Source organism: Xylaria bambusicola (assembly GCF_022495145.1).
Source record: "Xylaria bambusicola strain CBS 139988 unplaced genomic scaffold F5B22scaffold_70, whole genome shotgun sequence".
Lineage (NCBI taxonomy): Eukaryota > Fungi > Ascomycota > Sordariomycetes > Xylariales > Xylariaceae > Xylaria > Xylaria bambusicola.
Window position 1 is genome coordinate 177,878 of NW_025953623.1, and position 17,494 is coordinate 195,371.

The following is a 17,494-nucleotide window of genomic DNA, read 5'->3' on the forward strand; positions in this document are numbered from 1 at the left end:
CAAGGAAGGGCGAGGCTTCTGACACCATGGATTGAACATAAAGGGTTGAATCCCTTGTGAATAGTGCTAGAGATGGCATTCCTACGGTATCGTCAGCTCCATCATGTCTACTTAGATACCTAATCGAGTGAGCGAGACAAAGTGGAGTAGCGCTCGACATAATATTATTGCCACTTGGCGTGGATTCTATCTAAAGGCTGCAATAATTTTTTCTGGAACGAGAGACCTTTACATGGAATAAGTACACCCTAGCTTTAGACCTACAATATGTCATTAACTGTCGAGATGATGCGATTTTGAGAAGTGGTTGTAGAATGGTGATGAGGCGGTATGCTAGGACCCCTGTAGTGGTGCGTTAATGGTGCCATTGAGCTACCCTGGACTTGGGTGTCTTTAGGGGACTTGAGGTAACATTTGAAACGGAGCAGGTATCGAGGTACTTGGCACTGCACCTTTGACGGTAGAATATCTAGGTATCTCTACTTGATACAGGCCCCCCTGCCGCACCTGCTTAACGTGTAAGTCGTAAGTAGGTAAACTTTAGCATTGATAATATACCTTCCACTTCTACTCATACAATACCTCTTTCAAGTACCTTTTATAGACCGCCAACAGATTTCACTATTGTGAGCGAGGCCGCTGGTCTCTTACCGTTCTTCAATATGAACGGGAATGCAGCAGAGACGCTGTCCTTGGACGCAGGTTAGAGAGCAAGCTCCAGCATAGCCGAGACCCTTAAACCATCGCCAGAGAGACTGACGTAGCCACATATCCGTGCAACAACAGCTGACTACGATCCCATACAACACCTCAACCTGCTCTTCGCCCATCCCTCGACCGTCTCTTCCATTCGCTCCGTGTCCTCGAAGCTACAGTCCGAGCAACATGCTCTCGACACCCAGATCGCTGCTCGCCAGATGGCACAGGCCTACGGGCCCGACTCGTCACTCGAGCGCATGCAGTCCGCCCAGGCAGAGCTAGGAGAGCTGTTCCGCAAGATCGAGACAGTTCGCGCCCGCGCAATCCAGACCGAGCAGAACATCACCTCCATGACCGCCGACATCAAGCGCCTTGATGGCACCAAGAAGAACCTCACACTATCTATGACCGCCCTCAAGCGGCTGCAGATGTTGACCACGGCCTACGAACAGCTTCGCGGCCTAGCCAAGACACGTCAATATCGCGAGTGCGCCTCGCTCCTACAGGCCGTCATACAGCTCATGCGCCACTTCAACAGCTATCGTAGCATTGACCAGATTGCTACCCTCAGCCGTGGCGTGGGTGAGGTCCAGCGCGAGCTGCTGGAGCAAGTCTGCGAGGACTTCGAGATAGCATTTGCTAAGGGCGAGGTCGTGGGGAGGAAAGCTACCCTGGTTGAGGCATGCGGTGTCATGGACGCCTTGGGCGATACTGCACGGGCACGACTTATCACCTGGTATGTGAACACGGAACTACGTGAATACCGTCAGGTCTTCAGAGGCAACGATGAAGCAGGTAGCCTTGACAATATCGGACGACGGTATGCGTGGTTCAAGCGGATGATGAAGGGATATGAAGAGGAGCACGCTTCAATCTTTCCCCCTCACTGGCGGGTCGGCGAGACACTTGCCATGGCATTTTGCGATGGTACAAGGGACGATTACAAGGGCATATTAGAGAAGAGCATGCGCAAGGTTGACGGTGCCAAGATCGATGTGAATCTGCTTCTCAGCTGCCTTCAGGAGACAATGGACTTCGAGCAGAGTATAGAAAGGAGGTTTTCAAGCGAGCCGAGGGCGAGCATCGACACGCTAAGCTCGGCAGACGAGAGGACGCAAAATTTTAACGGGTCTATATCTGTGGCCTTTGAGCCGTACTTGAGTTTATGGGTTGAATCCCAAGACAAGGCTCTGGCAGCCATGATCCCCAAGTACAAAGCTCAACCATTACTACCTCCCGATGAGGAGTTCTCACCGCAGGCCGTCATCAGCTCTGCTATCGAACTGTTTCACTTTTATAAACTTACGCTATCACAGTGTGCCAAGTTATCCACGAGCGAGCGGTTACTGGATCTCGCAAAAACGTTGGCCAAGTACTTGGACGAGTACGCCCAGCAAGTATTGCTTGCGGTCTTGCAACGACCAGCTCAGACAGCTGCATCTATACAAGACATCATTCTTGTCATGAACACGGCAGACTTTTGGCATACCAATACGGGGCAGCTCGAGGAAAACATCAAGAAACGGATCGATAGCGAGCTCGTGTCTAAAGTCGATCTCACATCTCAAGCCGACGCGTTCCTTGGTGTCGCAAGCACAGCCGTTCTAGCACTAGTTAACAAAGTAGAAGCAGATTGCGAGGGGGCATGGCGTGAGATGAAGAACACGAATTGGAGCAAGATGGAGAGTGTGGGAGACCAAAGCTCCTATGTCAGCGAGCTCGTTTCTCATGTAAATGCCAAGGCCGAGGAAATACTATCCATTGTCACGAAGCCTCAGTATGCGCGAGCATTCGCCGATAACCTGGTCGAGCATATCGCCAACACATACATTGCCAACATCGTTCAGTGCCGGCCAGTTTCCGAAGTTGGTGCAGAACAGGTATATCTCGCATTTAACCTATGTGTGCTTTCATACCAAATCTACAAGAATGCTAACGAACATACCTAGATGCTCCTCGACAAATACGTACTCACCAAAGCCTTTGAGAACCTCCTATCCTACCACAACGCCTCCTCATCCTCTACATCTCAAAATCCTCCCGCCAGCTTCGTCAAGCGCGTCAACAACACCATGACGCGCATCGACCCCCTTCTCAAAACCCTGCAAGTCCGCCCCTCGCCTCCTGAAGGCCTCGTGCAGGCGTACTTGATCCACATCGGCGACCGCTCCGACACCAATTTCAAGAAGATCCTCGAGCTCAAGGGCGTGCGCAAGGTCGATCAACCGCATCTCGTAGAATTATTCGGCATCCACCGCGACGCGACGCCCTCGACGGGCGGGAATAAGCTCGTCGCGCAGAGCCCACTGCTCACTCCTCTTCTGACGACCTCCGGCCTCGGATCATCCAGTCTTGTCGGCGGCGCCACTGCTGCTGCTGCCGCTGCCGCCGCCGCGGCGCCGACAGCGCGATTTGATCCTACGAGTCTAGGGGAGAAATTACTCTCTGCTGCCGTGGAACGCATGGGCACGCCGCAGGCGGGCGGATCAGCGGGTGCCACGGGTCTAGGAATAGGAGTGGGACAGAATAACGCAGCGAGTATTAATGAGAATCTGAAGAATTTCGGAAAGTTCTTCAGACGGGATATAGCGATCGCTGGCCTCGGCGCGAGGTTCGGGAAGAGGGATGTCAGTGGTAGTGGGGGAAATGATTAGACCATTGCATAACTACTTACTTGCAAAGTAGGTATGAAGAGAATAATGAGAGTGAGTTTCAGTTCGATTTCTTTTCCGCTGTACTGATAGGGAATCAAGCGCGGATTCTAGAGGCGAAGCGCCCGTTTTATATCTTTCTATTGTGATAACTTATACGGCTTGATTGATTTGATAGAGACAAAAAATGGTTTACTTTATATACGATACGGGTTTATATTGGATACACGGCTAGGGCACTTGCTCCGATTTTGCAAGCGAAGACCATCTCTTCATTCGGATCCCTTTCTTTTTTTCAGGCCTCGGCATAATGCGGTACAGACAGTCTCCTGCAAAGGGGTGTCATCCTGGTTTCTTGTCCTCGCGACTCATACAGCTCAGTTCAGCTCAAGGTCATCCTGCATCTTAGTATCTCGTGCCCTTTACATCAGCGAGCGAGCGCGTTACACTTTTCCAACCCGGAGCATCCGTGATAGCCAGCCCTCGTGATTTCCTCCCCCGCAAGAAAAAACGATATCAACCTGAGAAATGCGTATTTCATCGCGAATTCTTAGGCGTTCCAGACACGCTTGATAGCCTCGGTGACACCAACGTCATTCGTCTCGAACTCGTACAGTCCAATACCGGCAAGGACAGTCGCGATATTGAGAAGCCAGATCGAAGCTTTATAGGCGCCGCCGTACTTGCGCTGAGGGATGTAGTCGATGATGATGGACTGGGCGCCGGCGTGGGAGTGCACGAGGAGCAGTGCGCAGAGGATCGCGTCGAGGGCCGGGTTCAGAGAGCCCGCGGCGAATGGCGCGACTGTTAGGGGTACTAGGCCTGCGGCTACGAGGCGCTCGAAGGTCCAGTGGTAGGAGCCGTGGGTGGGGCTCGGGTCGGGGACGGGGGCGGCGTCGTTGACTGTGCGGTGGTGTTAGTTATCGCAGAGATATATGCTTGCTTGATTATGCGCCGGGCGATGGAGAGGAATTGCTTGAGGGTTTGCTCATCGGTGTTTTATCTAGTGTGCTGATAATGGAATGGAATGTTAATCGAGTGGCACGTACCAGTTCCCCTAATAACCTCTGTCGTAGCAACACGTTAGCAAAATTCTATATAGAATTCACGGGGAAGGGAGGACGCTGCAATCATTGGTTGACACGTACGAGGTCCCGGAGGGAGAAGACTTCTCCGGCTAGAGGCGTGGAAAGCAGCTACGCGGACAGCGGCATCCTTGGTCACCAGGGCGGATTGGAAAGGCGATGGCGATGTCCTTGAGAGAATGGGTCGGGTGGGAGCGGCTGCGCGGAGGGCTGTTTGCCTCAGCAGCGTGGGACGGATGGCTGAGGCCATTGTGAATTTGCTGTGTATGATTGAGTGAGGGGATTCGGAAAGAGGCGGCACCCAAGAGTGCTTGCGAAGGTTTCCCGGTGGATAAGTATCAGTTGGCGATGGGGAGAGGTCGACGCTTGCGCTCGAGGGTGTTTGCAGGCTTCTTGGTACGTTGGGAAGTAGAGGTAGCTGTCGAACCTCAGTCAGGCACACTCGGTCAGTCAGTAATTGTCGAAGATTGATTGATTGACTGACTCTGAATGGGCGATGATGCAGTGGATTCCGAGGTTTGGGCTATGATTGGCCCCTGGCTGGAGTGCTTGGAGTCAAGATTGCCGAGGACAATTGGAGTCAACGTGATTGGCTGGTTCTTCCCCGGCTTTGCTCCTTGTTTTTTAGGCCTTCCATGATGGCATATGAAGATGCTCGTAGATGCATGACCCCCGATTAAGATATGGATGTTGTACCTGATAGATAGGTATGCATATATCAGGATAGTCCCTAAGAGGGTCAGGACTAGCAGATAAAATCGTAGTTAGACTAGATAGATGGCTCCACAGAAAAGTTAGGATGCCAAGCAGCGACCCTCACAAATTGAAGCCGTTCACCACCGTCTTCAGTCACCCCGAACTATTCATACCTTCATGCATAGGGCTTGACTTGTTTTGTTTGAGCCAGCTTTCTTCTTCCCCATGCCCTAAGATCCTCCAATCGAGAGCTACGAGGCTCTTGACTTACCCGTTTTACACCTAACCTCATCATCGCAACGCAATCTAGACCACCAACTGCCGCCATGTTCACACGAGCTTTGCAGACGGCCTCGAGCCTGTCGCGCAGGAATCTTTGTCGCACATGTCTCCTCCGATCCATCGCCGCACCCCGTCAACACCGGCGCCCTCTACATCTCAGTACCATCGCCAAGCGGGATGCAGCGCAAGAGGCTTGGGACCAGAGGGCCGAAAGAATAAAAAATGGAGAGGAGCCGAATCTATGGACTAGCTTCAAGGAGCGTGGATATGTCAAAGACATTGCTGGGTACGGAAGACTTTGATTACACTATACGACATCGCCCACCCCTCTATCTTATTTTCGCCTTTACTAATTGATATACGTCTATAGTACGGACGAACAAATCAGCGAGCTCATGAGGCGCAAGAGAATAGGCGTATACGTCGGCATCGATCCTACTGCTGCTTCACTCCACCTCGGCCACCTGCTTCCCCTGATGCCCGTGTTTTGGATGTATATGCATGGATACCGAGCTATCACTATGATCGGAGGAGCAACGGCCAAGGTGGGGGATCCAACCGACCGGCTCCAGACCAGAGAGGATATGCCTAGGGCCGACAGCGCAATGTACACCACCAAGATGCACTACCAATTAAAACGTATATGGCAGAATGTCGACAAGCAGGCCGCTAGATATGGCTACCAAAAAGAATGGGCCTGGAATCGCGAGCTTCTAAACAATAGCACCTGGTTCAGCTCAAGCTCCTTTATAGAGGTCGTCAACCGTTTATTCAAGAGAATGCGGGTTGGTCCGATGTTGGCACGTGAAACTGTCAAAAGAAAGATGACGGAGGGCGATGGCGTGTCTCTTGCCGAATTTGTCTATCCTATGATGCAAGCTTGGGACTTTTGGAAGATGTTCTCCGGCCCGAAAGGGGTATGCATGCAGGTAGGAGGTTCCGATCAGTACGGCAATATTACCGCTGGCATCGATGCCGTCAAGATGCTCCGCGACACAGAGCCGGACCCTGTGAGTAAATTACCTGCGGACCTATTGCATACGCCCGTCGGTTTCACTGTGCCCCTCCTGACCGACTCAGCTGGCAATAAATTCGGTAAAAGCGCTGGCAATGCCATGTGGTTAGATCCTTTCATGACGAACTCCTTCGATCTCTACGGCTACTTCATGCGAAGGCCTGACGATGAGGTTGAAAAACTTTTAAAGCTATTTACTTTTCTACCCCTTGAGGAGATTAACAAGATTATGAAAGAGCATAACTTGGACCCTGCTAAGCGCCACGCTCACCATATCCTTGCTTTTGAGGTCCTTGCTCTAGTCCACAGCCTTGAAGAAGCCAGGGCTACTCAAGATCGACACAAGCTGATGTTTTCCAAAGACAAGCCGTTTGTCACTCCCGTATCTACAGGGGAGTTGGAATCATTTCCTGATCGTGTAGAACCCGCAACCTCCGCCTTGGCCCTAAACTTCCGGCCCGATATTCAACTTCCTGAGTCTTTGATCTTGGGTCAATCTATAGCAAGGATTATCTATGCCGCCGGCCTGGCAGACAGCATCAGTGATGCACACCGCCTGGTAGCTCACCGGGGTGCCTATGTCGGTGGGGCTCCTGGCCGGACAGCTCGTACCAATGAGCCGATGCGCGAAGGCGAGGTAACTTTCCAATCAGTAAAGAACTGGTTTCCACAAGAGACCAAAAACTTCCTCATCGACAACAAGATTCTCGTCCTACGACGTGGCAAGCATTTCATCCGGATAATTGAGATGGTTAGCGATGAGGAATGGGAGGCCAGCGGAAATGTTTATTCCGGCGAACCCAACAAGGGCCGTCTGCGTCTGCTGCGCGAGCAACTCATTGCGGCAAACGGTGGCAAGAACACCAGCCCACCTTTCAGCACTGCGGAGCTTGCGCGCGTAGGCGAGCAGCTTGCTCGGATAGAAAGCGCGGGAGACAACGCCCTCGAGGAAGCCGATACTTCGAAGCCGCCGCAGATCAAGTTCCCTCCCGAGCGGACGCGCGCCGCACAGCTGCTAGACAAGTACACGCAGGCCCGGCAGCTGAACCCGCATATCAACCTCTCCATGAAGCAGAAAACGGAGGCCATTGACAAAGTCCTAGCAGAAGCGCAGTCGGTGCTTGAAAACAAGAAGAGGATGCGCGATGAGGTTTTGGCACAGGCTTCTGCTGCTGGAGAAGAGAAGAAGGTTTGGTCCTGAGAGTGGCGGAATTCAATGACATAAATGGGGAAGGGGTCGTGTATCATTGATGTAAATATATGAATTTGTATGGTTGCCTTGTCGGTTGAGGGGCATGGTATCATACTATGATTTTTACGAACTTGTAATATAGAGAGAGAAAATGTAGATTATGAATGTTCTCACCCCTTGCTCCGGTTATGTATCCACGGGAAGACTAAACATACCTCCTACTAAGTTCTCTTAGGATTTCACCATGCTAGTAAAACTTATATTTTCATCGTGTTCAACATCTCAGCAGCATGATACGATAAAGCCAACCAAAGAAGACGGAAAATAAATAGTACTTTCGAAAATCATATTAAATATCCTTTCATACCACCGCGATATACCTGATCAACACACGTAACCTAAATACACGTATTAAGCTCCAGTCAAGCTTCAATCCTTAATCCATATTACTTCAGTAGATAAGTACCTCGGTAAGTAAGGGAAGTAAGTATTCTGTCCTAGCGATATAAAACCGCCAGATCGCCGGGCTCGAAGGACTTCAGCTTCCGCATGATCTCGGCGTCGGTGAGATTCTGCTCCGTGATGATCTGGTCGAAGGGGTGCCGGCCGTCGACGTAGCGCCGCATCTTCCGGCGTGTTTTCGCGGGCGAGGAGATATATCCTCCTTCACCATTACCTCCTTCCCCTTCATCTTCGCCCGAGTCATCCGCTTCTGCATCCTCTTCTTCATTGTCGTTGGTATAGTTATACCCATTTCCATTTCCTTCTTCCGCTTCGTCATCATCATCATCCTCATCGCCGTTATTATTATCGTGAATACCGAGTCTATTCAGCCTTTGCCGTCGTCGTCCCATCATCTTCATGACCAGTCCGTCATCGTCGTTAGCAGGGCTCGTCGCTGTCTCTATCCCTTTTCCTTTTCCTTTCCCTTTCCCTTTCGTGGCTCCTCCTTTCTCCTTACTACCCTTATATTTATCCGACTTTACCACCGATCTTTCTCCAGTGGTAGTAGTAGAAATGAGAGGATTAGAGATTCGCGACCGCCGCCCCGTGGCGAGGAGCGAGAGATACGATTTCGACACGGCGTACTTGTGCACGCGGTACAGCAGCCCCTTGATAACCCCGAATTGCACGAGTCTGCGCACGTCGATGTGGCGGAGCACGTCGAAGCTGGATTCCTGGTGTAAGCGCACCCATTCCATTACGCTGCGGCCGACGCAGAATGTCGTCATTAGCTTGATCAGCTGGTAGTGCGAGATCCGTTTACTAGGGGAGAGAGAGACGGTGGAGGATGTGGTTGGCCGACTCGATGTGCTGTCTACGTTTAGTCGTGGCGTGGTGGATTCGTGGAAGCGGGTTGATGGGTTTAGGCCTGGGATTGAGAGGCTTGCGGTGCTGCCTGTCATGTTTGTTTCTACGTTGCTGGGTGTCGGGGGTGATATGCATACGTATGCTGCGCATTCATCGATCAGGTTCGACCGGTTTGAGACAAAGTCGTGGATACCTGGGCGCAGAGCATAGCACGAGCCGAAGAAGAACATGTCGAGGAGTAAGATGGTGTCGTAGTACAGCAGGTGCTGCAATGCACATTGAGTGAGTGGCAGCGAGACGTCTGCGAGCCACGCGATGCGACGGACGTCATTGACGCCGTCGACGTGTGGGATGATTTTCTGCAATGTGAGGTCCCACGTCGAGTCCATGATGTCGGCGAACTTGGTCTTGGGGACCGGGACGTGCCACCCGTGGACCGGGGGTGGCGGTGCATGGTAAGGGAATAGCTTCATGTTTATGGTGTTGCCTTCGTCTGCGTGAGTGTCAGTATACCCTCTCCGACTTGCAAGATAGATAAGGAGTTTGATGAAATTATAGAGAATATCTCATCGTGGTAGAAGCACTCACCAACGGGAATCATGCACTCTCCGTAATTATTCAGATCCTCTTTGACAATCTCCAGTAAACTCTCAATAGGCCGCCGTCCATCGTCGACCTCGCCTTCCGAGCTCAAGTACCCATTCTGCCGCTCCATCTCGGCAAAAGTGACAGCAAGACGGCGCACGAGGCGCTCATAGGGAATCTGGTCGACATCTGACTCGATGACCAGCCCGAAGTTGAATAGGAACTCATTCCTGTGGTATCTCTCGTGCGGGATAGATACGGGGAAGCCTAGGATGCTGAGCTTGCCGTCGGGCGTGTTCACCGTCACCAGACGGTTGAAGAAGGCCTTGCGCGGGATGATGTACTCCTGCACGATGTCAAAGTCGACTAATGGTGGCTTTAGATGGGGTGTGAACTCGGTGGCCACGATACAGCCTGGTGGTGACTGTGCCACGATCTTGGTGCCTTCGTTGAAGTCAGTCAGTGAGCCACTGGAGACATGTAGAGATGTAGAGGGAGGGGCATCTCATGAGATGTGAGTGCTGAGGCGCATGATGGCCGGTTCAGTCGTCCGTCAACCATGTTATACAGACAAAGAAAGAGAGAATTCTCGTATAGATAGTGACTAGAATAACATACCTTCATGTGGAAGGAATCTTGCATAAAATATTCCTTGAATCATCTTGTAGTCTGGTCTGCCGTGGGAGCGCGGAACCTCAGTGTGCGACGTATGAGAGATGAGACGCTACATGACGATACATGGGCTTTGCGACAATGCTAGCTAATTACTATGAGATTCAATAACCTGAGGATTTCACGGTAGATGTCGGCAATCACTGATGAATTACAATATCGCTTCAAGTATGTCTCCCTCCATTGACATTATGAAGCTCATCGTGCCACTACAGCACCATCAGTGAGGTGGGAGCACCAGACACGGTTATTTCCCGGGTAAATCCCCCCCAACCTCCCTGACCATAGCGCTATGGTCTCCCGCTGAAGCCCCTGAGAGAGGTCCGAACCCGCTCGGAGCTGATACCTAAACTTAAAATGTACATAAGCCTGAGAGCATCATCTCATCATTCATTCCATTATCCGGTAGGTATCTACTAGAATTGGCATCATTTCACCACTCTCTCTAGACAGTCGCACGCAATAGTGCTCTTTGACATTAGACGTAGATCTAGATTCTGTAACCGCAACACAAATAGAGTCACGAGCGAGACATTCATCATGAGCGACGAAAAGCCAACGCCAACGACGACTGCCCCACCAGCGCCCGAGGCAGCAGCAGCTCTCACAGATACATCGACCGAATTAGACCCCAAACCAACAACAACTTCTTCTTCATCACCAGAAGAGACAAAGGTAGAGACCAAGGCAGAGACAAAGACAGGAGAGCCACAGGAGAAGGCCAAGACTCCTCTGCCGGATGAACCGACCACACCACTCCAGGAACTATGGGCTACCGCCAAAGCACATGAGCACGACGAGGTCTGGGGCGTGACTCTGGCGGACCCATCCACCCACGTCCCCTCGCAGATCGTGCTGCAGAAGTACCTGAACGCCAACGATGGCGATATCGTCAAGGCAAGGGACCAGCTGACCAAGACCCTGGATTGGCGAAAGAGCATGAACCCTCGTGAACTCGTCAAGCAGGCTTTCTCCAGGGAGAAATTCGGGGGCTTGGGATATGTCACCGTTCACTCTGCCGATGAGAACCGTGAGATCTTCACCTGGAACATCTACGGGAAAGTCAAATCTATTGACGTGACATTTGGCGATCTCAACGAGTGAGTGCATACTGCTTTTCCTGCCATGTTCGCTCACCATCGCCATACCACACTCATCATAACCATCAATGCTAGAACAACAGCCCGCTAACTAAAAGCCCAGGTTCATCAAGTGGCGTGTCGCCCTCATGGAACTAGCCGTGCAGGAGCTATCTCTCCAGACGGCCACGGTGCCCATCACGGCTGATCCCGACGCCGACCCGTACAAGATTTTCCAGGTGCACGACTACAACGGCGTGTCATTCTTCCGTCAATCCTCGCAGATCAAGGCCGCCAGCAAAGAGACCATCCACGTCTTCGCCACCGCCTACCCCGAGTTGCTCAAGGAGAAGTTTTTCGTCAACGTCCCGACCATCATGGGCTTCATGTACGGCGCCATGAAGCTCTTCGTCGCAGCGCGCACCATCGTGAGTGATCTATCTATCCCATTGCCACCCCTCAAGCTCTATTACGTATTCATTGAAACCGGCCTCCTAACTCATTGCCACAGAAGAAGTTCCACCCCATCACTTACGGTGAGAATCTCGCCAAGGAGAACTTTGGTGGAAGCAAGGTACCGCTTGGCAAGATGCTGCCGAAAGCGTACGGCGGCGAAGGCGACGAGTTGCAAACCCAGGGGACAGAGCCGAAGCTGGAGTAGCGCATTGATTTGTAACCGTCGAGGTCCCGGGTTTCCTAAGATTGTTTGGAAGTATGGTGAAGCAACGGCGCTGCGTAATTACATTTGCAAATTTGACTTTCGAGGGGGGTTAATGAGGTTAATTAATCAGATTGGATTAGCAGGTCTACTGCTTTCATAAGGTATGTTGGGCATAGAACTATTAGCAAGTGAGCAGGACGTAGTAACCCAGTCATACTTGACTCTATTCTACATTTACCTGGGCTGGCTTTTAACCTGATGTCTCAAGTAAGCAAGGGCTCAGTAGCCTCACCTGTCATGCGACGTAGGACAGTCCAGTGCTCATAGCCAAGCTGGCATCCGATATCCGTACAGCATACCCAAACACAGACACGATGTTCATCGCGTTCAACGCACGTAACAGTCTGCCAGAGAAGTTCTTGCCGTCAAACTAAGCCACCTGAGTTATTTTAAGATACTAGGCAAGCTATTAGAAGCTCGACGCCATCATCATGCATAGGTAGGTTACACGCTGCCTGCTGCAAGCTGAATCTACTCTACAGATTCGGCACTCTCCATTGGTCCGTAATAGCATCAAATAGCTTTGCTTACGCGTGCCATCTTTTCATGTTAATTGGATATTCTACCCAAAGTGATCGTCAAGACTATTCAGCTAAATACACACACACGACTGCCTAATAACTAGCTTCTATCAATCCTAGATCCTGTATACAGGTAGTCCTCCAGTATTTATTATAAGAACGCCCCCAAAATGCCAAGGTCGGGTTGTAGTCTATGGTCCAATCCCCCGCCTTCAAATCAGATTCTGTTACATGCGGGTACGGCCGAATATGCAGATCGCCTTACTAAATACCCCTTGATGACGCGCAGCCTCATTTGAACATGAGGTTATACAGACTCCACTGATATGAGACATGGTGATGATGTTCGGGGGTCAGCAAAGGCCATGCCAATTGTATATAGAGTTGAAGTCAACCACCAAGACCAGGAGGGACCTGGTGGCAAAGGATCTCAGAAGCCCTAGGTAGCAGATGATTGTATTGTGAATAGCTTCAAGTTCCAAACCTTTGTTATAGATTCCATGTTGAAACTCTAAACGCGAACGCCCGCCATGACCACGTCGACGCTGTTCCCTTTGTCTTTTGAGACGCCAACATTTTTCCCCTTGACCTTCCACAGCCACACACTGTCCTTCTCAGACTGGATATCACTGATCACGCTGGCCCTGGCTCCTCTGATCGCGCACCTCCTAGCCGGTGCGCCCCAGCCATCGTATCTCGTCCGCTCCAGACCTAAATGGCACGACTACCTGGTCCACTACAATCCGACGTCCATTTTCTGGCGCTACGCTGCCATCGCCGACCGCCGTATCCGCGCACTCGACTGGAGCAGGCAGGACATGGCGGCGACCAACGCCCTCTTCTGGACCGCCCACGGCTGGGATGGATCACAGGAGATGGTGGAACTGTCGGTGCTGTACCGTCTCCGCGTGCCCGAGCACTCGCGCGTCAGCTTGTTTTCCCTCGACACGGTCAAGACGGTCGTGCTTGCGCTGCAGGGCCTGCAGACTTTGTACGTGCTCGTGGGCACATTCTTCGGCGTGCATGACTTCTCAGCCAATCTGGCTGCTGACACGACATTTGGGCCACTCGCTATTTTGGGCTTCTTGCGTCTTGTTGCCGCGCCCTGGCTTACGAGCGATTACATGTTCACGTTTCGCCATACCTTGCTTCCCGACGATACTGACGATGATCCACTTGACAAAAAGACTTCGTTTGATAGTCTCCTGGAGGCCAACAATAACGCTATCGCCACTCAACAGTCTGGCCGGTTCCGCCTGCCCTCCTTCCTGCCCAGTCGAATCTTTCGTGTCGGCTACACTATAGCTCTCCTGGGAGTTTGTGTGATCGTCATTCTGTTGAGCAGTCCCATTTGCTGGTCCGGGTATCCCTGCAAGAACGGATTCGTCTACGCAGCGTCGACGCTCCTACAAATCGCCTTCTACCTCGTTGCTATAACGACTTCGTTTGTCGTGTGTGTGTATTACTTCATACGGGAACGCACCGCTGTCATGTCGACGGTTATCCCCTGCATCTCGGCCACGTGGTATAAAGTGCATAGCTTCGCTCTTGCTGTCATGGCCTGTATGCTGCTGATTCTCTCTATCGCGGAGACGCGAAAGACGCCTTGCGGGAAGTACTCGAAGCTACCCACGGACGTGGGCGACGTCGCATCTTGCAGTTATGACGACTGGTACATCCCGCTGAGCCCGCAGAACGCCCATGGGTACCTTGGGATTGCGTTCACTCAGTCCCTGAACGGCAGGGGTGAGAAGGGTGAAGAGTTGGACAAAGGTAATGTTGAGGATAAGATTTGGCTTTATAATTTTACCAAGGGCGCTTGTATTCTACCTCTATATTCGATGGTGCATGAGGATGCGACGGTTGTTGAGATCTCCGTGTAAGGTTGACTGCATGGTCTCTTTCTAGCATCACTTAGCGTTTTGATACCAAGTCAGGCGTCTATGAGATAGATATGCGAGGGGAAGGCAATAATCTCTCATGCCAACAGTGGCGGGCTGCCCCTGATTGATCTGTATTCTGCCTAACTCCTACGGTAACGGCTGTGTTGTTTGGTGTCCCAGGTGATCAGAGCTCAAATGTCTGAAGACATCCGAAATCGAGATGAACTTAGGAGCGTATTCTCAACAGTTACAAGATACACTGAAAGACTGGCTCACGACTTTCAAGCCTCGAGCATCGTCACCGTGGTGTGAAGCCCACCCTATATCCATAGAACTAGTGAGGGCGCTGAGCGAAGAGAACTTGACTGAATATTTCAAGAGACTACAATTCACAGACCCCTCTGAAAACCTTCAGGTGCGCGGATTCGAGAAGGTCAGTGACAAGAGGTGTAGATCCCAAGAATCACTCGAGAGAGGAGTCTGGGGGTTGATCTGACTTATCTGGAGGCGTATCTTCTGAGGGGCTTAGCTACAGGGAGGCTGAAGAGTACGGATGAATTCATGAGCCTCAAGAGCTTCAGACAAAGGCGTCTTGAGTTAGATGAGATACACCTTAGATGAAGGAAGGGATTAGGTACTCTTTCTGTGCTAGGTCGACCTGGAGACGCGAGCATTCCAAGCTTAGACACGTCGGCCCCCTAGCGTTTCTTGGGATCGAACGGACTTGGCAACAATAGACCAAGTGAGTAGGACGCCACAGAACCGAGCGCGAGGGGATCTCAGGGTATCCCAATTACGCTTGGGAATCAGTCTCTATGGAAAAGCAGTTGTTGGTTATGCAACGCGAATTACGACTTGCAGACGGGTATGCTAGTGCGGGTTCCCAAGTACTACTGTTATGTCAAGCGGCGCATACATGATGCATCATGTGTCCCCAAGAATCCCCGAACTAACAGCAGAATCCGCCAACTATGAAATACAAGCCTTCTACGAATAAGTAGTCATGATATACTGGAAAACCACTGCACAACAACTGTAGGCAATGCTTCCTATAGATTGATCTACCCTATTTTAGGTACTAATTTAGGAGCGACTGCCCATACCATAGTTGTTTGTCTTCACGACCTATATAACTCTATGGTGAGGTGTATATTTCTCAGGCAACTCCTTTCAACCTGGCATCTTTGCTGTTCATAATTTATCCGCAGCCCCTTCACACCTCTAGTTCTTTCATCTTCAGGTATATCAATAATTAGCCCAAGATGGCCCTCTCTGAGTCCGCCACGCGCATTGTTCGACTTGCGTCAACAATCAGTGACACCGTCGCAAAGCTTGACGAAGTCCTCATATCGCAAGGGCTTCAAACACCATCATTTGATGAAGATGCTGCGACTAGTTTTCCCGAGGAGGCTCTCGCGATGCAGAGCGTATTACTCGACGCCACTTCAAAGCTTCATGATCTTCTTCTATCTCCCATAGCACTGCTGCTTAATAAAACTACTATAAATGATTCGCTTTTCCATATAGACTCATACAGTTATAAATTTCCTGCGAAAACTCAGCAGCAAAACAACATATGCCATTCCACTTCATCAGCCACCTAGGAATTGCAGACATGGTCCCTCTTGGGGGTTCAGCCTCATTCCAAGAGGTTGCCGCAAAAACAGGCTTGAACGAAGTGATCATCCGCCGAGTGCTTCGCCATGCTATTACTATACGAGTCTTTCAGGAGCCAGAGCCAGGGATGCTTGCCCATACCAATATTTCCAAAGCAATTATTGATTCGAGCTTGAACGATTGGCTCAAAACTGTTAGTCGGGACCTGTGGCCTGCAGCTACCAAGGTAACGTGATTGCATCCTGCACGCATACCTTGGCTAATTCTATGTTCCTATAGACGTTCGATGCTGTGATCGGGTGGCCAAATTCCCAGGAGATCAACGAGACCGTAAGCGTGTAGCTCGCAAAATGATAATAACCGCTCACATATCCCATAGGCTTTTTCTCTCGCCCACAATACAAACTGTCAGTATATGACTTCTTCCAAGCAAATCCTGACCGGGCTCTTAGCTTCGAAGGCTCTTTGAAGGCTCTTACCTCCAGCCCGGAATATGACGTTTGCCACGTGATTGATAATTACGATTGGCACTCTGTGGGACATGTTGTTGACGTCGGAGGATCACGAGGAAACGTCGCAATCCAACTAGCCAAGAACTTTCCAGCATTAAAAGTTCTTGTTCAAGATAAGGAAGAAGTCATTCAAGGCGCGGAGAATAGTCTTCCAGAGGACATCAGAGATCGTGTTAGTTTTGCAGTACACGATATCTTTTCTCCCCAGAAAGTTGAAGCTGATGCTTACTATTTGCGATGGATTTTACACAACTGGCCGGATAAGTATTGGTAAGTTAGGCCTGTGCCATGAAGAACAAGTTTGTACATGTGCTAACATAGGTACTATCTTAGTATGTTCCCCTCGTGTCAGTGTCTGCATAAATCTCAACCCGCTTGGAAACCTATGACCAGCTGTGTTCTATCATGGATTCTAATCTTTCTTTCTTGTTTCCACGCGGCTAAAAGAGCCGACGCTAATATAAAACCAGGTATACTTATTCTTAGAGCATTGATTCCTGCATTAAAGTATAACGCAAGGATCATCATCCAAGAGGCATGCCTTCCAGAGCCTGGTACAGTTCCATTGTGGAAGGAGACCCGACTTCGGTAATAATAACAGTCCAATACCTAGACTTCTTCTGTACACGATGTGCTGATGTCTGGGAACTAATAGGGCTGCTGATTTGAGTATGACGGCCCTTTTCAACGCCCGGGACCGCACCGTCGATGACTGGAGGGCTTTGTTCTCCGAGGCAGACAGCAGATTCCTCTTGAAATCTGTAATCCAACCAATGGGTTCGGCTTTGGCAATGATGGATTTGCGTTGGAATGGTGAGGCTTAGACTGAATTGGCATGTGGCGCTGTGTTCGACGTTTGGGTCTACTCTGTGGTTTTGGTTCTATTATTGTCGTATCTTTCTAGAAACTTCGACTCCTAAATATCATAATATACGCATCCCGCCTAAAGTCAGAATTTCATTCCCCCTCCAAG

General features: G+C 50.7%; 7 protein-coding genes across 7 annotated transcripts; 5 read left to right on the top strand and 2 right to left on the bottom strand.

The window, feature by feature from the left end:
* Positions 1–411: 411 nt before the first annotated feature.
* On the top strand, positions 412–3,893 carry F5B22DRAFT_516804 (Vps53-like protein). Its single transcript, XM_047972593.1, has 3 exons — positions 412–702; positions 787–2,579; positions 2,649–3,893. Exons 1-3 carry the CDS (start codon positions 663–665, stop codon positions 3,351–3,353), a joined length of 2,538 nt encoding a protein of 845 aa, XP_047825883.1. The 5' UTR covers positions 412–662; the 3' UTR covers positions 3,354–3,893.
* F5B22DRAFT_517522 (CybS-domain-containing protein) lies at positions 3,532–4,995 on the bottom strand. The gene is made up of 3 exons (XM_047972595.1): positions 4,499–4,995; positions 4,400–4,417; positions 3,532–4,253 (listed from the first exon to the last, which is right to left on the bottom strand). The coding sequence occupies exons 1-3, from the start codon at positions 4,683–4,685 to the stop codon at positions 3,901–3,903; spliced, it is 558 nt and encodes a 185-aa protein (XP_047825884.1). The 5' UTR covers positions 4,686–4,995; the 3' UTR covers positions 3,532–3,900.
* Positions 4,996–5,034: 39 nt separating this feature from the next.
* F5B22DRAFT_516779 (tRNA synthetase class I) lies at positions 5,035–7,873 on the top strand. Its single transcript, XM_047972591.1, has 2 exons — positions 5,035–5,699; positions 5,784–7,873. Exons 1-2 carry the CDS (start codon positions 5,458–5,460, stop codon positions 7,627–7,629), a joined length of 2,088 nt encoding a protein of 695 aa, XP_047825885.1. The 5' UTR covers positions 5,035–5,457; the 3' UTR covers positions 7,630–7,873.
* F5B22DRAFT_516783 (nitrogen permease regulator 2-domain-containing protein) lies at positions 7,874–10,281 on the bottom strand. The gene is made up of 3 exons (XM_047972592.1): positions 10,135–10,281; positions 9,520–9,960; positions 7,874–9,424 (listed from the first exon to the last, which is right to left on the bottom strand). The coding sequence occupies exons 1-3, from the start codon at positions 10,175–10,177 to the stop codon at positions 8,118–8,120; spliced, it is 1,791 nt and encodes a 596-aa protein (XP_047825886.1). The 5' UTR covers positions 10,178–10,281; the 3' UTR covers positions 7,874–8,117.
* A 265-nt stretch (positions 10,282–10,546) lies between these two features.
* On the top strand, positions 10,547–12,492 carry F5B22DRAFT_627277 (CRAL-TRIO domain-containing protein). Its single transcript, XM_047976311.1, has 3 exons — positions 10,547–11,288; positions 11,392–11,695; positions 11,779–12,492. The coding sequence occupies exons 1-3, from the start codon at positions 10,729–10,731 to the stop codon at positions 11,926–11,928; spliced, it is 1,014 nt and encodes a 337-aa protein (XP_047825887.1). The 5' UTR covers positions 10,547–10,728; the 3' UTR covers positions 11,929–12,492.
* Positions 12,493–13,039: 547 nt separating this feature from the next.
* Positions 13,040–14,888, top strand: F5B22DRAFT_639818 (uncharacterized protein; the record flags this gene model as incomplete). Its single annotated transcript, XM_047977769.1, has 2 exons — positions 13,040–14,168; positions 14,788–14,888. The coding sequence occupies 2 exons, from the start codon at positions 13,040–13,042 to the stop codon at positions 14,886–14,888; spliced, it is 1,230 nt and encodes a 409-aa protein (XP_047825888.1).
* A 766-nt stretch (positions 14,889–15,654) lies between these two features.
* On the top strand, positions 15,655–17,345 carry F5B22DRAFT_639819 (O-methyltransferase-domain-containing protein; the record flags this gene model as incomplete). Its single annotated transcript, XM_047977770.1, has 8 exons — positions 15,655–15,928; positions 15,958–16,235; positions 16,289–16,339; positions 16,389–16,420; positions 16,462–16,791; positions 16,915–16,916; positions 16,992–17,109; positions 17,177–17,345. The coding sequence occupies 8 exons, from the start codon at positions 15,655–15,657 to the stop codon at positions 17,343–17,345; spliced, it is 1,254 nt and encodes a 417-aa protein (XP_047825889.1).
* Positions 17,346–17,494: the final 149 nt, after the last annotated feature.